The sequence below is a fragment of the Myodes glareolus genome, chromosome 9, assembly GCF_982192425.1.
Source record: "Myodes glareolus chromosome 9, mMyoGla1.1, whole genome shotgun sequence".
Classification (NCBI taxonomy): domain Eukaryota; kingdom Metazoa; phylum Chordata; class Mammalia; order Rodentia; family Cricetidae; genus Myodes; species Myodes glareolus.
Window position 1 is genome coordinate 21801904 of NC_142034.1, and position 24169 is coordinate 21826072.

The window sequence follows — 24169 nt, forward strand, 5'->3', positions numbered from 1 at the left end:
GCAGGGCCCCTGGGCAGTCAGCAGTGATAACTCAGAGAAAGGCCACAGACACGGTTCCTGCTCTCAGCATCTCCCCACCTACTCCACTTACTGCACCGCTGTACCTTGGAGCCCAGCCCACAGTGCCTCTTGAGAGAAACCAGCACCCCCCTACAGAGATGGAAGCTGAGATTAGCGGGTGGTGCGGGGGCAGACCCTGCTTCCCACCCCCAGCCTCCCTGGGCCCCTGGGCCTCACCAGGGCAGGCTGTGAACTGAGCTCCTGCACCCAGCCTGGCTTTGAGCTCTGAGGTAACCTGTCGTACAGCTTCTTGTGCCCCAACTCTTAACCCAAAGGAGTGTGCTCCTGAGTCCAAGGCCCCAACCACGGGCTCTGGACTAATTTGCACATGGGTGCTGAGATCCAGTTAGGGTGAGCCAGGCTTCTCTCTGTCGTGGTCAGTGTCCGTTATGCTCAGGCCACCACAGCAGTTGGAGGGTGCCACCTGCTGGACTCCAGGAAGAGGCCAGGGGAGGATGGGCTATTGTCCAGACTCTTTACTGCCGCTGGCCACAGAAAAGTGGGCGATCACTTTGGCACTGTCCTCAGTGATCTTTTAGTGGCATCCTGAACTGTAGCTCTGCTCTTCCCATGCTTCCCTCCCCTAGTTATTCTTGCACCTTCTTTCCCCAAGTCCTTGAGCCCCTGCTTTCCTGGCATGCTTCCTCAAACACACATGCGCGTGCGCGCGCGCACACATACACACACACACACACACACACAGTTCTTTAGCTTTCTGACACAATTCTAGGGCAACAGCACCTTTGAGATCACAGCAAAGGGAGCAGAGGATACTTATAGCTAAACTGGGAATGGACCGACTTCAAAGTCCATCACTCTACCCATCAGTAGCCCACTAAAACAGGAGGCAGACTGGTGAATCTACCAAAACAACAACAAAAAAAACTTTATTCAAAAACACTGTTTACATAAATGTAAGGTCTATGTACAAAGTATAAAAAGAATCGCTCTGCTCCTCCTCTGATTCTTTCAGAGAGCCTGAAACCAGGCTCCTAGTCAGCCAGCCCTGAGTGCCTTGTCAGAGCCTCAGAGGGAGGAGCCGGTGAGAGGCCTTCTTAGACCACAGCCCATGATGCAACAGTGCAGGGCCTGTTCTGGGTTCTGCCTCCCACCAGAGGTACCCACCGAGAGAGAGAGAGAGAGAGAGAGAGAGAGAGAGAGAGAGAGAGAGAGAGAGAGAGAGAGAGGAGGGAGGGAGGGAAGGAAGGAGGGAGGGAGAGGGAGAGAGAGAGAGAGAGAGAGAGGAGGGAGGGAGGGAAGGAAGGAGGGAGGGAGAGGGAGAGAGAGAGAGAGAGAGAGCGCTTCTGCCTAGCCTTGCAGATTGTGCCGCCTGCAGTACCCAGCAGCTGCTCTCTCGCTCTCGCTTTTCTGTTGCCACAGGTTTTTCTTCCCAGGTCTCCTGGTCCTCGACATTTAATATTCCCCTCCTTTCTGATAATAAGCAAGGTTGCAAACAGGAAATGAAAGGCTGAAACGTGGTCTTGCATGCCTGTAATCCTTGCATTCCAAAAGCGGAGGCAGGAGGATCATTCATGGCCAGCCTGGGCTCCATGGGCAGACCCTATCTCATAAAACAAATGAAACAAAAACCAAAAGCGAGATAGTTGAGTCTCTTTGAAAGAATGAGGATACTAGACAGGGAAGAAAGGGATGTTGGCAATATGGTCAAGGCCACTGAAGCCCATATTCACCCTGGCTCAAAGATAAGAGACCGAGAACCAACCTACTCAGCTCGGTAGCCCTGACTCAAATTAACCCAGGGTTGCTGTTTCCATGGTTGCAGCCTAAGCACACTGAGGACTCACAAAGTCTATGTGTTACTAAGAGTGAAGCCCAGTCTCCCTTGGGAGGGAGAGCATCGGTTAGATTGGCACATGTGCATGTCAGCTACATACCAATACGGGTGAGGTTTCTCACTCAGGACTGAAACTCCAGCTTGGTTGCCTAAACCTGCCTGCCTTCCTTCCTTTTCTAGAATTGCTTCACTTCAATAGCCACTGAACTGATGAAAGACACAGGAGAAAGAGGTTTGTCTGGAATGATAGGTCCAGCTCTTGGGACCTTGAGGCCTGAACGAAAAGGCCACCACTTCTTTAGCCACAGACCCAGAACTGTGTGGGTAAGGCGGCATTGCCACGGCTTATTGCACCAACGCACACGCATGCGTGCAAAGCCGTCGGAATATACAGAGATCCTACAGTCACACTGACATGGGCTCTTCACATTGAAGGTGGTTTTCCAGGAGAAGTGTGGCGTTCCAGGGTTCAGGACAGGGAGCCTCTGGCAGAGGTGAAGAGGCCAGCGGGTGGGGAGAGGCGGGCGTCGAGACTGTCTATGGGCCGGCGTAAGAGTTCTTCCACATGCCTGGCAACATCCATGGACTCATCCAGGTCAAATTCTCCATCTTGGTCAGAGCTGGCAAAGAGAGGGATGTTGGGAAAACTGGCCGGTCTCATGGTTCCAAACCCTCATAGAGAATGCTCCATCTGCTCCTCACAAAGACCAGAGTCTCGTAGAGACAGGACCAGTAGCACTCTGGCCGGGACTCCCACCAGGCTGGACAGTAGTCACTGGCTCCTGGGAGACAGTCTAGTGCCACTCATATCTCTTGATATCACTTCATATTATGATCCCAAGGAGTTTATTTTCCCTCACCTGGACTCTTCTGTAAGCCAAGATGATTGACCAGAGGGTTCTACCCTTCACTCTGGGAAGTCCTTCACTTACATATACTACCACACCATCCAGCAAGTCACTGGTAGCTTTTGGTCACTTAACGCTAATCCTCAGACCACCTTAAGGTGAGCTTTAGGAATGAGGAAGTTTGTTCTGGGCCACCTGTAGCTAGAATCAGAATCTAGGTCTTGGCTGGGGGTGGAGGTGCAGGCTTTTAATCCCAACACTCACTTGTAAGGCAGAGACAGGTGGATCTCTGTGAGTTCCAGCCTGGACTACATAGTGAGTTCCAGGCTAGCCAGGGATACACAAACCCTGTCTTAAAGAATCAGAGCCCAGCTCCTGAGTGCCGAGGCCGTCAAGTAACATCTCTTTGTGCAACGTACACTGCCGGGAAGGCCTTTGAAAGGAGGCTCGCTCAGACAGTTAACGGACTGCTTCGCAAGCGTGAGGACCTGAGTTAAGATCTGCAGCGCCCACATAAAAAGCTGGGCGTGGCCGCGCCTGTCTGTAAGCCCAGCGCTGGGAGGTGGGGTGGGCAGAGGCAGGAGGATCTTTGGAACTCATTGGCCAGCCAGCTTAGACAAATGGATGAGCTTCAGGTTCACTAAAAGACAGAATCAGAAAATAAGGTGGAAAGTAACTGAGATGCCGACCGCTGGCCTTCACGTGCATGCACTCACACAAGCACATACCTGTAGAGCCACGTAAACACAGATACATACCATATATATAAATAATAATAGCAACCAAAAAAATCCCAGAAGCTGGTAGCATGGCTCAGCGACACTTGGCAACAACAAATCAATCCTGGCAATTTGAGTTCAGTCCCAGAACCCACATGGTGGAGGGCGAGAACTAAGTCACACAAATTGCCATCCCCCCACAGATATTTTTAAAAATTAAAAATACAAGCAGTTCATAATCGCCTGTCATTCCAGCTGCAGGAATTCTGATGCCCTGTTCCAGCCTCCACAGGCACACGCACACACACACAATTTAAAACTTTAAAAGATTCTCTGTGACTTCCACATGTGCGGTTATCTGACTGCAATGTGGTGCCTCTCCAGTTCCAGCCATCCAGTCTAGGCTTCCTTAGCTTAGAAAGGACCCCCCATTCCCTTCTGCTCCCACCTTAGAACTGCCCCAACAACAGTGACACTGTCTCAAGTCCTTCTGACAACTTAATGCATAAAAATTTTACCGCACCATCTCGTTTGTGTTTCTCATGCCAGTTCCGTGGAGGCAGAAACCCCTGTCACCTCTAGTTTATACATGAGGGAATCACGCATCCAAGAAAAATTTCTCAGGCTCACATAGACTGAACCAGGATGAGGAAGGGATCCAGGTTGTCTAGCTTCAAGAAGCTCTGTGTATTTTTCTGGTCGACTTCACCTCCCTTTCACTTGGGTCGAACTAGACCCTGGGCCTAGGTTGGATGGAGTCAAATCCCAGTAACCTCTGGATTCCTCTGTCCCTCAGTCCTCCAGGGGTCCAGCCTGAGGCCAAACCCCAGTTCCTCTCCATGGACCCCCCCCCATGAAAACAGGACCTACTTTTGTGGGTACATGTTGTAATGAGCCTGGGGGCACACTACTGGAGACGGGGCCTGGTCCATGTAGGTGGCGCTGGCTCCAGCGTCTGCAGATGCATTGATAAACCTATGAAAGGAAGCGAAACACAGCCTTAGTGGCCAGAGAGACCGGTGATGCCAGGAGAGGCGCTTCTGGTCAAAGTGTCCCCATTGGTCTCCGGGGGCTCAGGCTGCCTGAGTCCTGGGTACTCTTTCCTTCTCAGGGGCTAAGCCACATTTCCCAGCGTTGAAGGAAGAGCAAGCAGAGGCTCAAGAGGCAATAGAAGACCCACAACTGGACAACTTACTCAGGGACCACTTGTCTGATCAGTGGCTTCACGTATCCGTCCACTGCTTTTGCTGTGGGGGTGGGGCAGGGGGAACACAGTGAGAAGAACACGCCATTGGCCTCCTGCCCACACCACCCTGGAGCTTTCTCAGAGATGACGTTTCCCAAGGACTTCCGATAAATCCCTGCTGATGGATCCAGCCAGAGGGCCTCTGAGACCCTTGGCTTCTATTCTATGCCCACTCCTGGTTTCTTTCCTGGCTGTTTGCAAGAAGATGCAAACTCCAGCAATGAACCAAACAGATAGAAAAGGAGAGTGAGTCCATTTTGCTCCTCTATTTAACTTGGGGTGGGCTGCGGGGGCATGGGAAATGATGAGAGCTGCTGACTAGAGGGGAGGAAAGTAACTCTTGGTGGGAACGACCCCTGCTTCTCTCTCCATAGTTCTTCCTCTTCTCTGCGTGCGGATGTAGAATTGAGAACTTAGCTTTCGGCTCAGCAGAGAAATAAACTAGGGGGCAAGTTTCACTTTCTCTCTTCAGGTGTGAGCGCTGAAACCCTCCATGCTGAGATCCAAAGCCCACAGAGGAGATGCCCCTGCTCAGCCCTCCTGGCCGCTGGACGCACCAAGTATAGGAGTGTAGTACTTGGCAAAGACCTCATCCTTGGGTCGGTCTGGGAACACATAGATGAGGTAGTTCAGGTCCCCCAGTCGGTCAGCCAGGGACCGTATGGAGAAATCTCTCGTGGTGAACGGCTTCAGATTCCAGAGGTTTCGGTCCGCTGTAAGAGGGACAAGTCATTTCAAGCTGCCCTCACAAAAGGTTCATGGTCGTGGGGCTGTGGGAAGGATTGCTGAAAGAGCAGAGCCTTTCCCAGCATGCACTGCAACCCTAGCCCTCCTGCTCCAGCATGCGGGGGTGGGGTGGGGAAACTCATCTGGAATGTTAAGACTCAGCCAACTGGGCATGGAAGAGGTGTGAATGGCATGAAGTTGCCGGGACTCACCAGGTGTCTAGTGTCTGTGGAGTCAGTGGTTTTAGGTTCTGAGAGACCTTAAAAGTATTGGGAAGAGACACCATCTTCCTTCCCATGCCTCCCATACCTTGAGTTCAGTTCCTGCCTCTCCTGAAAGTGGGTGACTGCTAAGGACGGGGGCTCATGGGTATGGGAGTGAGGCAATATAAGACAGGGCTCGTGGGGTTAGGTGTGGGACAAGGAGACGGGAACTCACGAGAGTCAAACTTCCAGGCAATAGTGATGCCTCCAATTTCTGAGTCGCTAAAGCGCAATAGAAAGGTCCCATCTGGCTTGTTGATGAGCAGGTCGTGGGCCTGTTGCTTATTCACAAAGCCTAAGATGGCCCTGGGGGTGTGGTATGTTTGGTGTCACGGCTGGGTAAGCAGACACCATTCCCAGGGTCCTCTACCCACCTGCCGCCCCCAGGGCCCTGCTCCTCACCCATCATTCCAGTGGGGCTTATGATGTTTCTTCAGCACCTCCATCACCCCATCAAACCACTGCCAGAAGGTGTAGTTCCAACCTGGCAAGTTCTCCTGTGAGCCCCAGAACACTCCGAGTCACAGCGGCCCTTAGCTCCCGCCATGCCTGCTCCCAACTCTCCTCCGAGGGTCGTGTTCTGGCACCCCCACCCACTCAAGTTCTCACGCTTCTATACAAGGGCTAGTCCTGTGAGCAGGGCAGAGGCTATGAGGATTTGTGTGGGCTGGAAAGACCCACCAAGGTCAAGGTCATTCTCGCCTCATTCTTTCAGTGAAGCACAAGAAAGTGACAAGCCCACCAATGGGTCCCTGCTCTGGGGTTCTGTCATTCTACTGTGGCTCACATGACTGACCATGATGCCCATGGCCTCCATAGTCTGAGAGCCAACCTATCCTGATTACAGGGAGTGTGGTTGGGGTAGAGGGTCACCCTCTGAGGGTGGTAACCTGACTTCACGCTAAGAGAAAGTATGACAGGACTCCGATGGTGTCCACCAGATAGTTGGCAGCTGGCCGCTCACCCGGTTGAACTGGGACCAGGACACGGACATGCTGTTGTAGTCCTCGAGGTGGCTGCTGCTGCTATTGAACAGTTTCTGTGCCAGGAACACCAGGTTCTCCTTGGTCAGGCCCCGGTTGCTCTGCACTTCGGCCTTGAATTTCATGTTGAGCGCTTCACACAGCTGCGGCCACAGCACCTTGTCAGGCACGGCAAATGGCACCCTGCCCTGAGAGGGAGAGAAGGAAGGAGACGAAAGGGAGCTGGAAATGTCCACACATAAACGCACACTCACTCACGCATACTCACGCACGCATGAGATTTACAGAGACTGAGAGACAGACAGGGCTGAGAATCATCCAGAAAGAACATACAAACACAGAGGGGAATTGTCGGGGACCAGCCCTGACATAAATAATTTTTTATACCAGAGTAGAAGTGTGGGAATGAAAATACAGCTTCCACGACTGTATCGGGAGGGAGGTTTTAGGGATGGGGAATGGAAGACAAAAGGAGGAGGGCGGTAGTGGAGTCCAGCAGAAACAAAGGCCACAGACCAGGGGCTGAGGACAGTGGTCAGGAACCCCAGCCACAGGGAAAAGGAAAGCAAAGGCAGACGCAGAAACCAGCCCCATTCCTTGGAGACGCTAGTCAATTCTGAGTCCTGAAACCTAGCCAGGGTCTTAGGCCAGACCAGCAGACAGGCATCCACCTCACGCTGCCCACCCCACACTGTCCGGCTCAGCTCTGGGGCCTACAGAGGTGGACTAACCCCATGACAATCCTAGGGCCTGAGGGCCAAGGTGGAGGGCCCAAGAGAACTCACCGGTTCAGCAAAGGCATTGTCCCACAGCACGGTGGCAGTAGCATTGTGGTCCTGGCTGCCATGAACGATGACAACCACAGGAAGGGACAGGGTCTATGGAACACAGTCTGAATAAGCAAGACTCCTAACCCTTATCTCACATGCACTATTCAGCCACAAGCCCTTCCCAACAGTCCTGAGCTAGGCTCGCTGGCTCAGCTGACTCACGTTTGAGGCAGAAGGACTAAGAAGTCAAGGCTAGTCTAGGCTACATAACAAGACCGCTCTAAAACAAAAACAGAGACCCCTGAGGATATATTTCTTCTTAGTCTATTGCCCAAGTAATATGGTGATGAACGCAGCAAACAGGTACCTGCAAAATCAAAGTGGGTTCTCAGGGTATTGCAGGGTAACTGGGCTGAGGCAAGAAAGAGCCCTGTGATGCTTTGTATTGTATTTTATTAGATACGCTTTCTGTTGTTGTGTTGTTTTGTAAACAGGGTCTCGTGTATCCTGGGCTGGCCTTGCACTCCCTGTGTAACTGAGGATGACCTTGAACTTCTGATCTTCCTGAGTATACCTTTGGGTTACAGGCATGCACCACTATTACTGGCTTTATATGGTGCTGGGGATCAAACCCAGGGCTTTCTTCATGCTAGGCAGACATTTTACCAATTGAGATAGATTCCTAGCCTGCTTCCTAAATTGTATTTTATTTATTATTATAAGTGTGTGTGTGTGTGTGTGTATGTGTGTGTAAGAGAGAGAGAAAGAGAGAGAGAGAGAGCACTATAGCATGCATAGGGATATCAAAGGACAGTTATTTCAGGAGTCTATTTTCCCCATTTACTGTGGGTTCCAGGGTTCAAATTCAGGATGTTAGGCTTGTAGAGCAATAGCTTGCACCAGCTAGGCCATCTTGCAAGCTCCACATTTTTCTTTGTTTTTAAAAGGTGGTTGTGAGCCGTCCTGTGTGGGTACTGAGAACAGAACCTGGGTCCTCTGCACGGACAGCAAATGCTCTTAAGTGCTGCTGAAGTATCCAGCTCCTTTTTAAAAAGTTATTTTATGTGTAAGGGTGTTTGTCTACACACGTGTATGTGCCCCATGTTCATGCATTGCCCATAGAGGTCAGAAGAGGGCACTGGATCTCCCTGGAACTGGAGTCACAGATGGTTGTGAGCTGCCATGTAGGTGCTGGAAATTGAACTCAGGTCCTCTGGATGGGCAACCTGTGCTCTTAACCACAGAGCCATCTCTCCAGGCCTCCAGTCCCTGCTATTTTGCTTTTTGAGACATGATTTCAGACTGGCCCTGAACTTGTGTTCCTCCTGTCTAGCTCCCAGCTCCTGGGGTTACAGGTATACACCATCACACCCAGCTCAGCCTGCAGCTTTCCCACAGGAGCCAGGTCACTTTGGGCAAGTCCCTTCACTAAGCCAGAGGGCCTTCACGGATGGAGTAGCGGGAGCCTCACCTTCACCTGGAACACCAGCTCATTGCTGCCAACACTGAACTGGGACTCAAACAGGACCGTGAACTTCTCCTCCGTCACAGACTCCGCGCCACGCCTGTCGGCTCGCTTGATTCTTTTCAGGGACTGCAGAGCGGGCAAACCAGTATAAGACGGGGAGAAATGGCCACCAGGCCCCTGTCCTGGGCAGACCTCCCCTCTACGGCAGACCCGGCCTCACCATGTTCCTGAAGTGGGCGCTGAGGGTGCCCGTGGCCTGGTGGTACTCCATGACGCAGCAGTTGTTCAGGATCTCGCCGCTGCACTCACTGCAAAGAGAAGAGCCCAGTTCCACAGTGTGATGCCAGGGTCTGCACCAGGGCTTGTGCACACTAGGCAGGCAGGGGTCAACGACTGACATCTCTGGGCCCGGGAGACATGTTTTTAATGGGCCTATCAGTGATGAGACAAGTCTCCTATATCTCCCCGCTCACGCCAGTGCATCCATACACTACGTGGATAGCTTTGCAGGACCCGTCTCTCAGGTCTCACTAGCCTCTCTACACTCAACATGTGGGTTCTGCCTGGAAAACAAACAAACAACCCCTCTCTTTCCAACCCCAGCACTAGCAAATCCCTCTCCAACGGCTTCTCTGCTAGGACTCTTCAGGGACTTTGGTTTATTTTTTTAAGACAGAGTCTGACTGCTTAGCCCTGGTTGGTCTGAAACTATGTAGACCAGGCTAGTCTTAAACTTACAGAGATCCATTTGCCTCTGCCTCCTGGGACTGGTATCAAAGTATGTACCACCAGGTCTGGCTGACTTTGTTTGTTTGGTTTGGTTTTTTGACAGAGTCTCTAGCTGTGCAAGCAGGCATTCAACTGACTACGGAGCTTAGGCTGACTTTGAACTCTTGATTCTCCTGCCTCTGCCTCCCAAGGACCGGAAATATAAGGATGTATTAACCCACCCACTCCAGGTTCAAGCTAGCAACCACCAGCAACATGAACCCCTGTATGTGTATGTGCCTGTATGTCATACAGCCGTGCCAACAATCATAAATCATTGAACCCCGTCTGCTCTGCAGGTCGGCGTTCCCGTTAAGAGAGAGACAAGTTCTCTTTGGATCACAGTAGTGTGCCCACTGCTCAGCACAAATGGTTGGACCACAAAGCAGTTCAGTGTTGGCTGCCCTAAGTATTAGACACAGGCAAGGCTGGGACAGCACTCAGAGGGGCACAAGAAGGCCTGGAAGGGCGCCCATACAGGCCCCACCTGAGCAAGAGAAACAGCACCCAAACCCAGTACAGAGGGACAGGCACACTCACTTGCGGGTGCTCTCGTTCTTGAGCAGGGACTTGGCCTGCTGCTCGCTGATGATGGTCGCCTTCACCTGCGGGGGGTTCATGTGCACATTCAGCTTCCCGCCCACCAGCAGGCGCACGGTGGCTGCAAACTTGGTCTGGGTCTTCAGGACCTGAGGAGGTTGCTTCTCAATGATGAAAGTGCTGCAGGGGACACAGGGACCAGACAGTTGACTGGACGCTGGCTCAGGGGAGAGAGCTGGGAGGCCAGCTAGGAGGGGAGGACCTTCCTGTGGGGGCTGCTAGGAATAGGAAGACAGGCAGAGGAGGAGGGGCCTGGCCTCTGTTTCCTGGAGGACATGGGGGTTTGGAGACAGGTGTGAGGGAGGCTGGACCCCACGGTGCTTCCTGCAGTGTCCCCAACACGCACTGGGCCAGGACAGTCACAGCAGCAGAGCAACTAGGGCCACAGTGGGTGGGGGAAGGTGGAGCAGGACTGGGGCAGAGCTCTGGGTTTGGACTGCTCCTGGGTCTCAACATGCCCACCCCCAGGACCTGCCGTGTCCCTCTGAGCAGGACCAGGAGGCAGCAGTCACCTGGTGACCAGGGCTGAGATGATGTCTGTGATGGTGGCATTGACCTCGGCTAGCATCTCCTCCACGGGGCCTGGGATGGGCAGCTGCTGGCAGAGGTGCTCAGCCCTGCGGATCTGCTGCCGGTTCTGCCAGATGATCTCGGCTAGCTTCTCACACCTGCAAGGAGACAGGACCCTCGTAGGGATGGTGACCTCTGCTCCAGCACAGGCCCGGGGAGCAGACCACATGACACTGTTCCCCCAACAAGACCCCCCTCAACCCCCCAAGGTGCTGGCATTGGTCACCACTACACCACTACAGGCACAGAGCCCCACTTTCCAAAAGCAGAGGACACACAGGGGCCCCAACTTGGAACCAGCCAGCTCAGCCCTGTCCATTCCAAGGCACCACTATCCCTTAGGGGAGGTGGCACAGGTCTGAGGAGCCAAGACCATCAGGAGCCCAGACAGCAGGAACCTGCTGCTCAGGCCAACACAGGGACAGAAAGCAGCTGGCACCATTGCCCAAGCCCCTGCCCACCCTGGCCACCTCCCACCCTTACCAGGACTGCAGCACGTCCAGGCTGCCCTCAGGGGGACCCCCGTTCCCGGCCAGCTGCTGCCGCCGCTTCCACTGGATCAGCTCGTCGTCCAGAATGATGGTCTGTTGCTTCCGCAGCAGCTGCAGGGTTTTCTGGTGCTTTTCAGCCAGCTCCTGCGTGAGGACACAGCGGCCTTCTGGCTCCGGGGAAGCAGCCCATAGAGCCTGGCCTAGGACCCAGGGCTTGGCCCTGCCCTCTCCACCTGCTCCACCTCATGTGTACCCCAGGAAAGAGGGGATCTGTTCTCATCTTGGCTCTGCGCCCTACCTGGCGCCCTGAATCTCAGGTGACAGAGCTCCCTCCCAGGGGCAGAGGGATGCAGGATGCACTAACCACACGGTACTGCTGCAGTGTCTGTGCCTCCCGCTGCAGCCAGGCCTCCAGGGACACTTGCTTCTGCTGGAGGGCTGTCTCCCGGCTCATGCGCTCCTGGGGGTTCAGCTGGGCCAGCTGGGCAAACTGAGCTGGAGGAGGGGACAGGACACCCACCACCATCATCTCTTGTGTCCATCGGGAACCCTAGAGGATCCGCATTCACATGCTCTGGAGGGCTTCTCAGAGTCAGGCATCCCATCGACGACAAGCCAGGGTTCCTACCAGGCATGAGTGCCCAGTGATGTTCCCTCAGAATTGCTCACAAGCCTCCTGAGTGAATCTCCCCTGGGCAACAGAAGTGGGTGCCCAGAATGAAGCAGAAGAGGGTTGGTCCCGTGTGGTGATCCTTGCCTGCCCCACATGGCTGTCAGCAGGCCCTCCCCACAGGGCTTGGAGATGGGTACAAGTGGCCCTGCTATTTAAAAGCTGGGTGAAGATGGGAAAATACCTTGTTTTCCCATGCCTCAGTTTCCCCATTTGTAAAAAGGGGAAAATACTGACACCAGCTCAGTGGGCTATTATGGAGATTTCAAAAATGATGAGGCTTTTTTTTTTTCCTGAGAACTGCCTGTTTTATGTAAGATCTTTGCAGTTTGGTCCTAATTGGTGGACAGACAGCAGTCCGAAATGAGGGGTCACAGAGACAAGACCTCCTCAGCCCCATCCCTGACATGGGAGCCCCATCCAGAGGCCTTTCAGCTCAGCAGTTTTCTCAGGAGCAATGAATCTGGCTGGGACTGCATGGTGCCCAGGATGCCTGACTAGGGTGGGTGCCATGAGCTCAGCTGAGCACTCAACTAAGAAGGAAAGAGAGACGATGGACAGACAGACATGAGTTTTTCCAAGATCCCCTGAAATACCATCAGCAAGATTGTCATAAGGAACAAGGTGAGAGGTGACAGTGACTGAGAGTGACATTGGGAGCCCGTGGATGGCAGGAACAGGTGGTGAGTGAGGCCTTCACCTCCTTATCCATGTTTGTGTATCTCTGTGTGTGTACGCGCTTGTGTGGTATATGTGCGTGTACTTGTATGAGTTGTGTCGGGGGTGGGTGTTGACACAGACCATAAAGCTGAGGATGGCCTCAAACTCACTGCGTAGCTGGGGATAATCACTGCACATTTATTCTCCTGACTCTACCTTTGAAAGTGCGGGGACCACAGCCGTAGGCCACCACATCCAGTTGTAAGTGGAACATGGAATTGAGCAACTTCCTGCATGTTAGGGAAGTGCCTAACTGTATCCTCAACCTTCAGCCCAGCACCTTTCTAGCATTTGAGAAGAAATTCCAAGGCATGGGTGGGTCAGAGTCATGCAGGGAACAAACTCAGCAGCTCAGCTCAGCTCAGCATCAAACGCATTCAGGGTTGAAGCTGCCTGTACGTTCCCACTGCTGGTCACCCTCCCCTATCCCACACTTAAAAACCCTGGATGCTGGCATTTATCACTGTCTTTAGTGGCCCTTGAGCCTTCCTGAATTCTTACTCGGGCCTAGTCAAGAAATTGTGCACACCAGCATGTCTTATTCAAGTTCCTGGCTGGCCTCTGAGAACCATGTCACACTGACCTGGTCCTTGCCCCAGGGACACACAAGCTGGGGCAGACAAGAGCAGCATTAGACAATCAAGACAAGCCCACACCTAGAATTTAGGAATATGGTTCCCATCTTCCTGTAATGTGGTGGGCGGGAGGCGTACTGCCCAGATTCAGAACGTCCTGCTGGACAGAGGAGGGCCAATACCCTGGCCCAGATTCCCCTTCAAGGTTCCATTTAGGTCTCTCCTGGTCAATTGCACAGGTTTCTGGGATGGAGGCCAAAAGATCCACAACAACTATTGGCTCCACTGGAGGAACTGGGTCTTCCCGTCTGCAAACAGATCAGTACTTCGTGTTTTGTGTAGTGCTGGAGATCAAATCCAGGGCTCTGTGCATGCCAGCCCCATGTTCTTTTACTGAACGACATCGCCAACCTTCTGTGTTTACAGTATTGGGCGGGATAGACAAAGGCAAACCGACACCACACACACATGGATGCGAACCTCACCCAAAATCCAAAGCTAGACCTGCGTACAGGCAATGGGATCAGCTCAGTTAGAAACGAATTGTCAGTAGCTGGCGGTATGTGCCTGTAATCCCAGGACTTGGGAGGTAGAGGCAGGAGAACCAGGAGTTCAAGGTCGTTGTCAGTTACGTAGTGAGGCTGTAGCCTGCCTGAGTTTAAAAATAGGAAAAATACAAAGCAAAACCCAACAGCATGCTGTCTACGTTATAAAACCCTTTTATGTTACAACTGGTCTTGATATAGTATAAATTTTTTAAAAGCATGGCTAAGGGGCCAGTGAAATAGCTCCGTGAGTCAAGCGTTCACTTGCAAACGTAAGGACTTGCGTTTGCATCCCCAGCATCCACATAATAAAAGCCCAGAATGAAACCCCAGTTTCATCGTCCGGGAGGGAGGTGCGGGAGGCAGAGAAGGAGGATCTCCAAGGCTCAGAGCTCCAAAATTACAGTTGAGAAAAACCGAGAACAACGCTAGATCTCAACCTCTGGCCTCCACATGCAGAAACGCGCTTGGGCATCAATGCTCACGTGCGTACATGCACACAAGAAGAAAAGATGGAAGGAAGTATAAAAAGAAAATTTAAGAATGAACGTGAATGGTGCCGCATGTTTTCAATCCCAGCACTCAGGAGGCAGAGTCAGGTGGATCTCTGAGTTCAAGTCAGCCTGGTCTGCAGAGTGAGTTCCAGGACAGCCAAGACTATATAATGAGATCCTGGTTTGTTTTATTTTGTTCTTTCTTTCTTCTTTTTCTTTCTTTCTTTCTTTCTTTCTTTCTTTCTTTCTTTCTTTCTTTCTTTCTCTCTCTGTCTCTCTCTCTCTCTTTCTTTCTTTCTCTCTCTCTTTTTTAAAAAAGGCATAATAATAGATGCTCAGCAATTAGGAGCTCGTATTGTTCTTTCAGGGGACCCCAGTTTGATTCCCAGAACCCATGTCCTATCTCACAACTGCCTATACTTTTAGCTCATAGAGTCACATATATACATGAATAAACATCAAATAAATACAAAAAGAAAGAAAGAAATGGGCACGACGAAGCACATTTGTAATTCAGGCACTTGGAAGGCTAAGAGAGGAGGATCATGAGTTCAAAGTCAACCTGGGCTATAGAGCATAACCCCGTCTCAAAAGCCTAAAAAAAGAAAAAAGAAAAACATTTCAAAAATGCCAGAATGATTGGCAATTGACTAGAAAACCACACTAATCATAAATGTGTCCACCTACACCTGCTAGCAATTTCAAAATTTATAAAGGAAATGCTACAAAAAAAGCAGTAAAGAAATCGTCAATTGCTTAATCATGGCGGGTATTTTGATGCCTCTCTTTTAGGAGCTGATCAGCTCAAAAAAATCTTAAAATAAACGGAATGACAATAACAAAAGAAGGTCAGCCTGGTGAGGTGAACCAATGAGTAAAGGCGCTTTCTGACAAGCACTAGGACCAGAGTTCAATCCCAAGGATCCACATTAGAGAAGAGGAGAGCCAGCTCCCACAAACAGTTCTCCGACCTGCAATGATATGCCTGTGTTCATATTCATGCATGAACACACACAATAAATAAGTAAATGTAGGTTTTTTTAAAAAAATTAAAGACCAAAACCAATGGTTCTCAGAGTCATCTAAGGAATCCCTGGCAAGTATCTGAGACCCTCAGAAAAGACCCACAAAGGAAAATAACATTTTTCATAAAGTCATAAGACCTTAATTGCCCTGTCATAGCTTTTGTTTGAAATTTTTTTAACTTGTCAAATTGCCTAGTAAGTACTGAAAATAAAACAATATAGCAAAAAAGAATTTGTTCACAAAATTTTTGAGTTTTCTTACTCTACATTATCAATGTTACGTGCCCTAAGGGTAAAAATCATTGCAAATAAATAAATCTTGAATTTTAACTGGTAACTTTGTGATTGGGAGTAATAATGACTTTTTAATTTTCTTGTTTTAAAACAATTTTGATTTTCTCTGAGTATATACATGTGTATATACTCTTTGAGTATACACATGTGTATAGTGTATTTTGTTCATATTTACCCTGCCATGTTTTTTAAGTGGGGATGTGGTTTCACTATGTAGCCCAGGCTGGCTTTAAACTCCCCATCGTCTTGCCTCAAGCCCTTCTCTGACCCCAGCGCTGAGATAATAGTTATGCACCACTAAGCCTGAGTCTTCTATCCTTCTGTTTTTGAAACGGGATGTGATTTAGCCCAGGCTGGCCCTGAATTTCCTATGAAGATGACCTTGAACTTCTGGTCCTTCTGTCTCTACCATCCGATTACTGGAATTACAGGCATGGGCCACCATGTTTAATTTATACAAATTGAACCCAGGACCTCATCACACTGGGCAAGCCCTCTGCCAACTGAGCTACATCCCCAGCCCTGAGTCTCTACTCTTTCTAGCTAACAAGTGTGCAGTGGAATTTTCCAGAGGTTACAGGCCATCACCACAGATTGAAAGCAACACACAGCTATCTTTTATCAAGGCTAACACGAAAGACATTTGCAAATATAGTCATGAGCCGCGTAAGGATGTGGATGCATTCTGAGAAATGCATCATTGGGGGGTTGTCATTGGGTGGCTATCAGAACACTTCACAAGCGAGACGTCATGGCTCACTGCATACTTAGACCATGTGGTGTGTAACATCATAACCGTGTCACCCTGTGGGCCAGCACATTGTTATGCTGTCCATGACCATATGGAGGCCACTTCTGTTCTACTCACTAAATTTGGCTTTGGAAAATATATTATAGGGTATTTTTTTTCTTTGTTTTTCCTTTTATGTTAACATTCTCGAATTTTCTGTGGCTGTTTGAGGAGACAATCAAAGAAGACATGTTCTTTTCAAGTACACAAGATCTAGCCACCAAGACAGCGCATGTGCTGGGCTCCAAAGTCCCAATAAATCTGTGAGCTCTGAGAACATACGGAACTATGTCCTGTAGTCACAGGAGAGTCCAATGAAAAGATAGCATCAAAGTCAGTAAAAGCGCAATATCTAAACATAGTAGACAGAGGGAAATCAAACAATGCATTTCTAAACAAAACATAGGTAATGGGACTAATCCCAAGCGAGAGGAGAGGAATTTCAAAGTGAACAAGAAGGAAGACACAGCAGCTTCAGAAGCACAGGTTCTATAAAAACACTTTGTAGGGGAAGATTTATATCTTTGAAAAAATATGTATAGAGAAAGCATAAAATTTACTCTTTCCACGCTTTTAATCTCAGCATTCAGCAGGCAGCATCAGGTGATTCTCCTTGATTTCTAGTTCAGCCTGATCTACAGAGTGAGTTCTAGGTCAGCCAGAGCTACAGAGCAAGACCTTGTCTCAACAACAACAACAACAAAAAAATCACTCTTTCCTATGGTTTCTGGGAAAGATATTTTACAGAGCTAAGTAGATAGAAACCCATGTAGTTGGGTTTTGATTGTACATTTATATATCTCAATACATGTGAAAGGACTAAAACCGATACCCAAGTCTCTAAGAAACAAGGATAAGGGCACAGGCAAAGGCAGTACGCCCCTGCCTGTCCTCGCTGGAACCGTGGAGCCAGCCTATCTCTAACATTAATCTCCAGACAACTCAAATTGTACCTGGAGCTAATTCCTTCCGAGATAATTTTTCTTTGCCCACACCCTTATTGAGGCAGCCATTGACAGACTACAGAGCTGGGAGCTAGCAGAAGTTTTGCAGTCGCCTTGCCTCCAGGACCAGGTTCCCTTAGAGTTTCAACTAGGGGCAAAGCTGGCTTTCTAGCTCCCCTCAGCCCGCTCAACCAGTGGACGCCATCCTTCTGGTTGGAGCATACTTGGTCCATGCTCTTTTAATCGCTCCCACTTCACTGACTGCCTAAGATTAGGGAGAGTCTCTTGGTTAGGAAGATACAGGGGTCTTATGGCCCTGATTCTGCAGCTGACAGGCAACCTAGGCCAAGTTATTTGTCCTCTTTAAACTTTCCTTTTAAACAGAGACACCAAGCTATGCCCTCTGCAGGCTCCTTGTGAGGTTGCTTTGTACTATGCTTGCAAAGAGCTTAGCCTGGAACCTGGACGACAGCAAAGGTTCAAAGTCCCCCCTGAAGCTTGACGATTCTTACAAAGCTTTGGGCAAAGTGCCCAAGGGATGGCGAGCTTCCTCTCCTGTTGAAAATCACAGAATGCTTCTCCCTTCCACCCTCAAGATGCTCGTGGCATCCTGGGCTGTGATGCGGGCCTCACCTTGGATCCGCAGGCTCTCCTGATACTGGATGATGAAGTACTCCTGGGTCTGCTGCAGCTTCTTCAGCTCGTTCTCCGTGTCCTGTGTGATGAGGCGCAGCTCCTCAAACGTCTGGTTGATCTGAAGGTGCTTCTGGGACATGGCGTCAACCAGGACACCAGCCGGGGAGCTGCACTGGGGACAGAAGAGATTGAGTGGCAATGACAGGCGCAATGTGCCAGGCAGAAAAGAGGGGAGAAAACCTGGTGCTCTAGGGAGCACCAACACGAGACACCCCAAACTTCAAATCCAGGCTTAGAAGGAGGGTCAGAGGATTGTCAATGCCAGAATTGGAGTAGAAAAGGAAGAGAGAGGGGGCTGGAGAGATGGCTCAGTGGTTAAGAGCACTGATTGTTCTTCCAGAGGTCCTGAGTTCAATTCCCAGCAACCACATGGTGGCTCCCAACCACATGGAATAAAATCTGGTGCCACCTTCTGACCTGCAGGGGCACATGCAGACAGAACATTGTATACATAATAAATAAATAAATATAAAAAAAGAAAGAAAGAAAGAAAGAAAGAAAGAAAGAAAGAAAGAAAGAAAGAAAGAAAGAAAGGGAAGAGAGAAAGGAAATCAATAGCCTGGCAAATAATGGAGACTTTGGGGCAGAAATTTCTGTTTCAGATCTGGTTTTACATAGAAGAATGTTGAACGAGCCCATCACATTTCCTTTAGAGAAACTAGAACCGAACACTGGCCAGGTGTCACGCGGATGATCTTCCTCCTAAGGATGAGGCCTGCGTCTCCTCATTCCATAGTTATCTATTGACCCAATGTCACCGATTGTGCTAAGTGCTGGGGACCCAGTAGGAGACAGGGCCCATGGGCCCACATGTGTCCTCACTCACACCTGGAGGGAGGGGGCATCCCAGAGATGCCCAAAATAAAGTGACAGGAGAGACATCAAGAATGCCTCTTTGAGTCCTGCCATTCCTAGAACATCTGGTTGAGAGGGGACCATGTGGTTGGGGACTTTCCAAGTTAGTGTTCTTAAAATAAAATTCAAACTCCTTTATTCGGCCTGGCAGGTGGCCTCTGACTGCATCCTCCCAGCTTCCCCGGGGCCAAGGCCCAGCAGGTCTGTGTGCTTTCTACATCTGTCCCTACAACACCATGTGCCTGCCTCAGGCAATAGTGGGTCAATCAACCTGGGAGCATTCTGGCAGCACTCCAACCCCATACTGGGAATGTGAGTTTCTCAACCCAGCTAGATTCTTTTGTGAGGGCAGTTTCAACAAGGCAGGGATGCAGAATTGGGCTGGAAGATGCAGCGCCTGGCTCCCGATTCTTGCGCACTGGTTCTCTGCTCTCCAGCTGTGTTAACCACCTGCAGGTCTCCAAGTATAAGGCATCACCACACCTTCCCGCCCCAACATATGCTGCTGTTACTTTGGGAGGTGGAAGTCCTCCCTCCTTCTTTCCCCGCTGCCCCCTTAGGACACACCCCTGTCAGCTGCCCGGTGTCTTCTGGTGTCTTCTCCTTCACACTCAGCTTACTCAGTCCAGTCTTTGCTGGGACTCCTTCTAGGTGGAAACTGCTCTGTTTTAATCTTTTATTGTATTTTTAAATCCCTCCCTCCTTTCTTCCTTTCCTTCTTTGGTTTTTTGAAGCAGGGTTTCTCTGTGTAGCTTTGGCTGTCCTGGAACTCACTCTGTAGACCAGGCTGGCCTCGAACTCACAGAGATCCACCTGCCTCTGCCTCCCTAGTGCTGGGATTAAAGGCATGTGCCACCACCGCCTAGCTATTTATATTTTTTTAAGTTATTTATTTATTATGTGTACAGCATTCCTTCCACGCCAGGTCTTATTATAGATGGGCTGTGAGCCACCATGTGGTTGCTAGGAATTGAACTCAGGACCTCTGGAAGAGCAGTCAATGCTCTTAACCACTGAGCCATCTGTCCAGCCCGCTATTTATATTTTTTTAAGACAAGGTTTCTCTGTGTAGCCCTGGCTGTCTTGGAACTCTGTAGACCAGGCTGGCCTTGAATTCACAGATCCACCTGCCTCTGCCTCCCAAGTGCTAGGATTAAAGGTATGTGATACAACCCCCTCGTAAAAATTTTATTTTTGTTGTTGTTGTTTGTTTTTCGAGACAGGGTTTCGCTGTTTAACATTCCTAGCTGTCCTAGTACTTGCTCTGTAGACCAGGCTGGCCTTGAACTTACAGAGATCTGCCTGCCTTTGCCTCCTGACTGCTGGTATTAAAGGTGTGTGCCACCACTGCCTGTCCCAAAAATTTTATTTAAAAGATGTATTTGCATGTGTGTGTGTGTGTGTGTGTGTGTGTGTGTGTGTGTGTGTTTAAAATTTCTGCTTCTTGTCCGTCCATTCTTAGCCTGCATATAATTTTATTTAACCCTCATGATGATCTTATACTACAAGTGCTATTACTATCCCTAGTCTACAACGGTGGGAGATGGGAATCAGCTTGAGAGCACTTGCTTAGCATGTTCAGTGCTCTAGGTTTCATCAATAGAAGCCAGGAAAGAAAGAAGAGAGAAAAGAAAGGCAAAAGATGAAAGGAAGAGAGACTGGAGAGATGGCTCAGCAGTGTATACTCAGCATGTACACTGTTCTTGCAGAGGACCTGAATTTGGTTCCCAGCACCCATATCAAACATTCACAACTGCCTATAGTTCCAGGAGATCTGATGCCTCTAGCTTTCATTAGGCACACTTGCACACACACAGTTAAAAAAAAATAAGAGAAAGGCAAGAAAATGAAAGAAAAGAAGAAATAGAGGCTTGGTGAGCCAGGGACTGGCCCCAGCCCACAATATACTGCCTCTCACACTTGTCCCTGCGTTTTCTTTCTTCTGTGCTCGCCTCATAGCCGTGTTACATAAACACGGTAGGATCTAGAGAGGATTCACGTGGATGGCTCTCCAGCTTCTCTCCATGCCTACAGACACTCACGTTGTTGGCTTCTCGCACCAGCCTCTGTTCATTGTACAGAATGTGCCGGATACAGCGAACCAGCTCCATGGGGCAGCGGTCGTAGGTGTTCTGAAAGAAGACAACAGGAACCACCAGTGGCCACCTGGTTCTGACCACGCTGCCTTCCTTACCATGCCCATCCCTTCCCCTCTCTCAGCCTCAGCTCTTCCCGGGAAGCCCCAAGATTATCAGACACCTCTAACTCTCCTTTGCCCTTCTTCCCTCCCTCCCCAACTTCTTACTAGGTTTACAGTAACTTAGAAACTAACATTCTAAACACAAAGCACGCCCAGCCTCCACCAGCTTTGACTCTTCGAAGCATGGAAATCCTATGACACAAACTCAAACAGTTCTCATGTTATGGATGAGAAAAACGATGTTCAGATAAGCTAGGCCTATGTCCTGAGGCAAGTGTGTGTGTGTGTGTGTGTGTGTGTGTGTGTGAGAGAGAGAGAGAGAGAGAGAGAGAGAGAGAGAGAGAGACTTGGGGTGTCTGATGCCAATATCAAGGTACTTCCCACTAGGCACCTGGTCCTGGGTTCCTATTTTGTCTCCCTTCAGGTTTCTGATGTCTCTTCCTTTTTCTAGGATGAGCTTTTATTTCCCCCCACACCCTGCATCCCGCTGTTTGGATGTAAGAAGGGCTCTCTAAGAAATACAAGTGAGTTCCGATAAACGCTTGACCATGAACACCACCCACAACCCTTTCCTGCTTCCATAAACTCGCTGCCCCTCCATAGAAAGGGGAGGCTACTTTCTCTTTCTAAGCCTTTAATTCAAAGCCTTTTATCCCACTCTTGCTCCGGGGCAATTCTACCTCTCTTTAGCAGCTCTCCTGCCTCTAAATGAGCCCCAAGGGGAATGGCTGCTTGCTTTACCCCTCACTCCTAGACTCTACCAGTCTTCCTTTCTCTGAAGGCTCCACCTGCCTCAATTTCTTTCCTTCTCTACTGCTTGATCTGTCTGTAGTGCTGCTACACCCATCTCCCCCTCCCCCTCCCCCCCTCCGTGCTGGAATCACCCCCCTTCCCCTCCCCACACACTCCCACCCCTTGCTGTGTAATATGTTAAAGGAGTCTGACTTAGAAAGAGGGGGTGGGGGAAATTGAAGAAAAGTTGCCAGTAAGCTTTTGGTCACATGGTGACTCAGTGGCCAAGCCAGTAAAACTCCCAGGGGTTCTGATGCTGGAAGAGAAAGCTTAAGAGAGGGCCTTCCTGCAGAAAGCAGGCATTTACACCCACCTGGAGCTGTGTGGCATAGTGCCCCAGCTTGATCTTCAGCAAAAACCCATCTTCCCCCACCTGGTGTTCTGCCTTCTTCTGCAGCTCCTGCACCAGGCCTTCCAGGAGCTGGGAGGCCTGGCCTCGGTCCTGGGGATTGTCCAAGTCAATGGCATCCCTTGGGACATAACAAGGAGAGAAAAACTGTACCAAGAGTGATTTAGGGCTCTCCAGACCCACAAGACTCGCTTCTGGCGGCTGCGCATCAAAGTCGAGAAACGTCTCCCTTCGGTAGCTCCCGTTTCCCTCTTCCCCTTTCCTGGGGACACCACCCCTTCCGCACAAGGACAGATAGAATCGGAGTCGCACCAAACCACAAAGAGAAGACCCTTGGCCTAGATAGCAGGGACTCGCACTTAAGGTGAAGGTTTAGGGCACAGGACACTTACCATGGCTGACTCTCGATCCACTGGGCCAGGTAGTGCCGGACCTCAATGGGGAAGTGCTGTCCGTACAACACTTGCATCTGGCGCAATGCATCTCCCTGAAGCTGCTGGGCCTGAATCCAGCCCGCCATGGTCGTTCACCTAGGGGAGAAAGTCAGTCATTTGTTACGCAGAACTTTCTGGCCTGTGCCAGAAAGTGCCACCAAAGGACCTAAGGACTGCGGTGAGGCCAGGCTCCTCCCCTCACCCCAAGCACACTTTTCCTGTGCGGGAAAGAGATGGCCACCCTTCCCTTCCAACAAGGAACCCTCGAGGCTGGGGGTGGAGACTTAGACAGGCAGATGCCCTCCTCTCTTCAGGTTCCCTCGCCCCATGCCCCATCGAGTCATCCCCAGACTAAAGGAAAGGGGGGGGGTCTATAAACCGAAAGAGAAACTTAAGAGACAGAGGCACACAGTCCCCCGACTAGAAACGACTGCAAAAATTCTTCCCACCCAGCCTCGGACCCACACTCTCAATGTTTGAGAAGGGAACTGTTCCAGACCAAAAGTTAGGGCAATGCGGTGACCGCCACTTGAGGTTCAAGTCTCCTCAGGCACGTGTCTGACACTGTCAGGGAGAGGTCAACTGCCTCTGGAGCAGCCCTGAATTGCAGTCCAGTGTCTGCCCGCTCCAGGTGGAGCCTGACAGTGTCACTGTCCATTGTGCGCGTCCACTACTGTCTAACCCCTGCACAGGTTCCTTGTCCCTGATCCCTCTGAAGCTCCCATCCGAAGCCCAGACGGATGCTTGTCCCGTGTCAGGCCGGGGAGACTCTAGTGTGCTGGGTCCCAGGGACGCAGCTGCAGCCTAGATTCCTTATCCACGCGCCAAGGGCGACGCCGCGCCAATCCACCCACCTGGTGCTGCGGAACGCCTGCGGCTGTCGCTCCCGGCTCGGGCTCCTGCTGGTTCCTGACGGCTCTTGACGGCGGCGGCGGCGGCGGCGGCGGCGGCTGTTACTACAGGAAGGAGCAGAGAGCAGCGATTTCCTCCTCAAAGGTCAGCTGCCTCCGATAGACCAAACACAGAGCGCGAGCTCGCGCCAGCACCCCTCCCAGCGGCGGTCGCTCCCTCCTTGCCTCCGCCCTCGTTCGCCGGCTGTCCGGCGAGTGCGCTGCCCCTACGGGAGAACCGACGGACCACCCGGCTGGGCGGCGCCGTGCAGAAGACCGCCCCGACGGTGGAGGTCCCCCAGGGAGTCCCGGTCTGAGCTCCCCCGCGGTTCCGAGGGTGGGGGTGAGAGGGGAACGTCCTAGGACAGCTGAGTTGGAGCGACTGAGGGTGCTGGGAAGTCCCGAACTCTGGAAATCCCAAACCAGGGCCTCCGTTTTATCATCTGTTAACTAGAAAAAAAAAAAAAAAAGAATACGTGGAGGAAGAAAAAAAAGAGCTACCTGTGGATGCCACCTCCGTCGTCACCCTTTCTGTTTGTAGATTCACAAAGTATGGTATGTGTGTGCGCGCGCGCGCGCGCGCGCGCAT

At 50.7% G+C, this 24169-nt stretch overlaps 1 protein-coding gene across 1 annotated transcript; it reads right to left on the reverse strand.

Annotated features, from left to right (window-relative positions):
• Window positions 1-916: 916 nt before the first annotated feature.
• Window positions 917-23690, reverse strand: LOC125410918 (signal transducer and activator of transcription 5A). Its single transcript, XM_087909977.1, has 19 exons — window positions 23545-23690; window positions 22649-22786; window positions 22221-22377; window positions 20958-21047; window positions 17998-18172; window positions 11672-11802; window positions 11300-11451; window positions 10759-10914; window positions 10187-10366; window positions 9099-9186; window positions 8882-9004; window positions 7426-7518; window positions 6622-6828; window positions 6060-6154; window positions 5833-5963; window positions 5226-5381; window positions 4618-4669; window positions 4293-4397; window positions 917-2475 (listed from the first exon to the last, which is right to left on the reverse strand). The coding sequence occupies exons 2-19, from the start codon at window positions 22774-22776 to the stop codon at window positions 2325-2327; spliced, it is 2370 nt and encodes a 789-aa protein (XP_087766103.1). The 5' UTR covers window positions 22777-22786; window positions 23545-23690; the 3' UTR covers window positions 917-2324.
• Between the last annotated feature and the right edge of the window lie 479 nt (window positions 23691-24169).

Coding starts and splice junctions, on each gene's coding strand:
- LOC125410918 (XM_087909977.1), bottom strand. CDS start 22,776: ATGGCGGGCTGGATTCAGGCCCAGCAGCTTCAGGGAGATGCATTGCGC. Junction 11,452..11,671: donor CACTGCAGCAGTACCGTGTG/GTTAGTGCATCC, acceptor GTCCTCACGCAG/GAGCTGGCTGAAAAGCACCA. Junction 7,519..8,881: donor AGCTGGTGTTCCAGGTGAAG/GTGAGGCTCCCG, acceptor TGTGTTCCATAG/ACCCTGTCCCTTCCTGTGGT.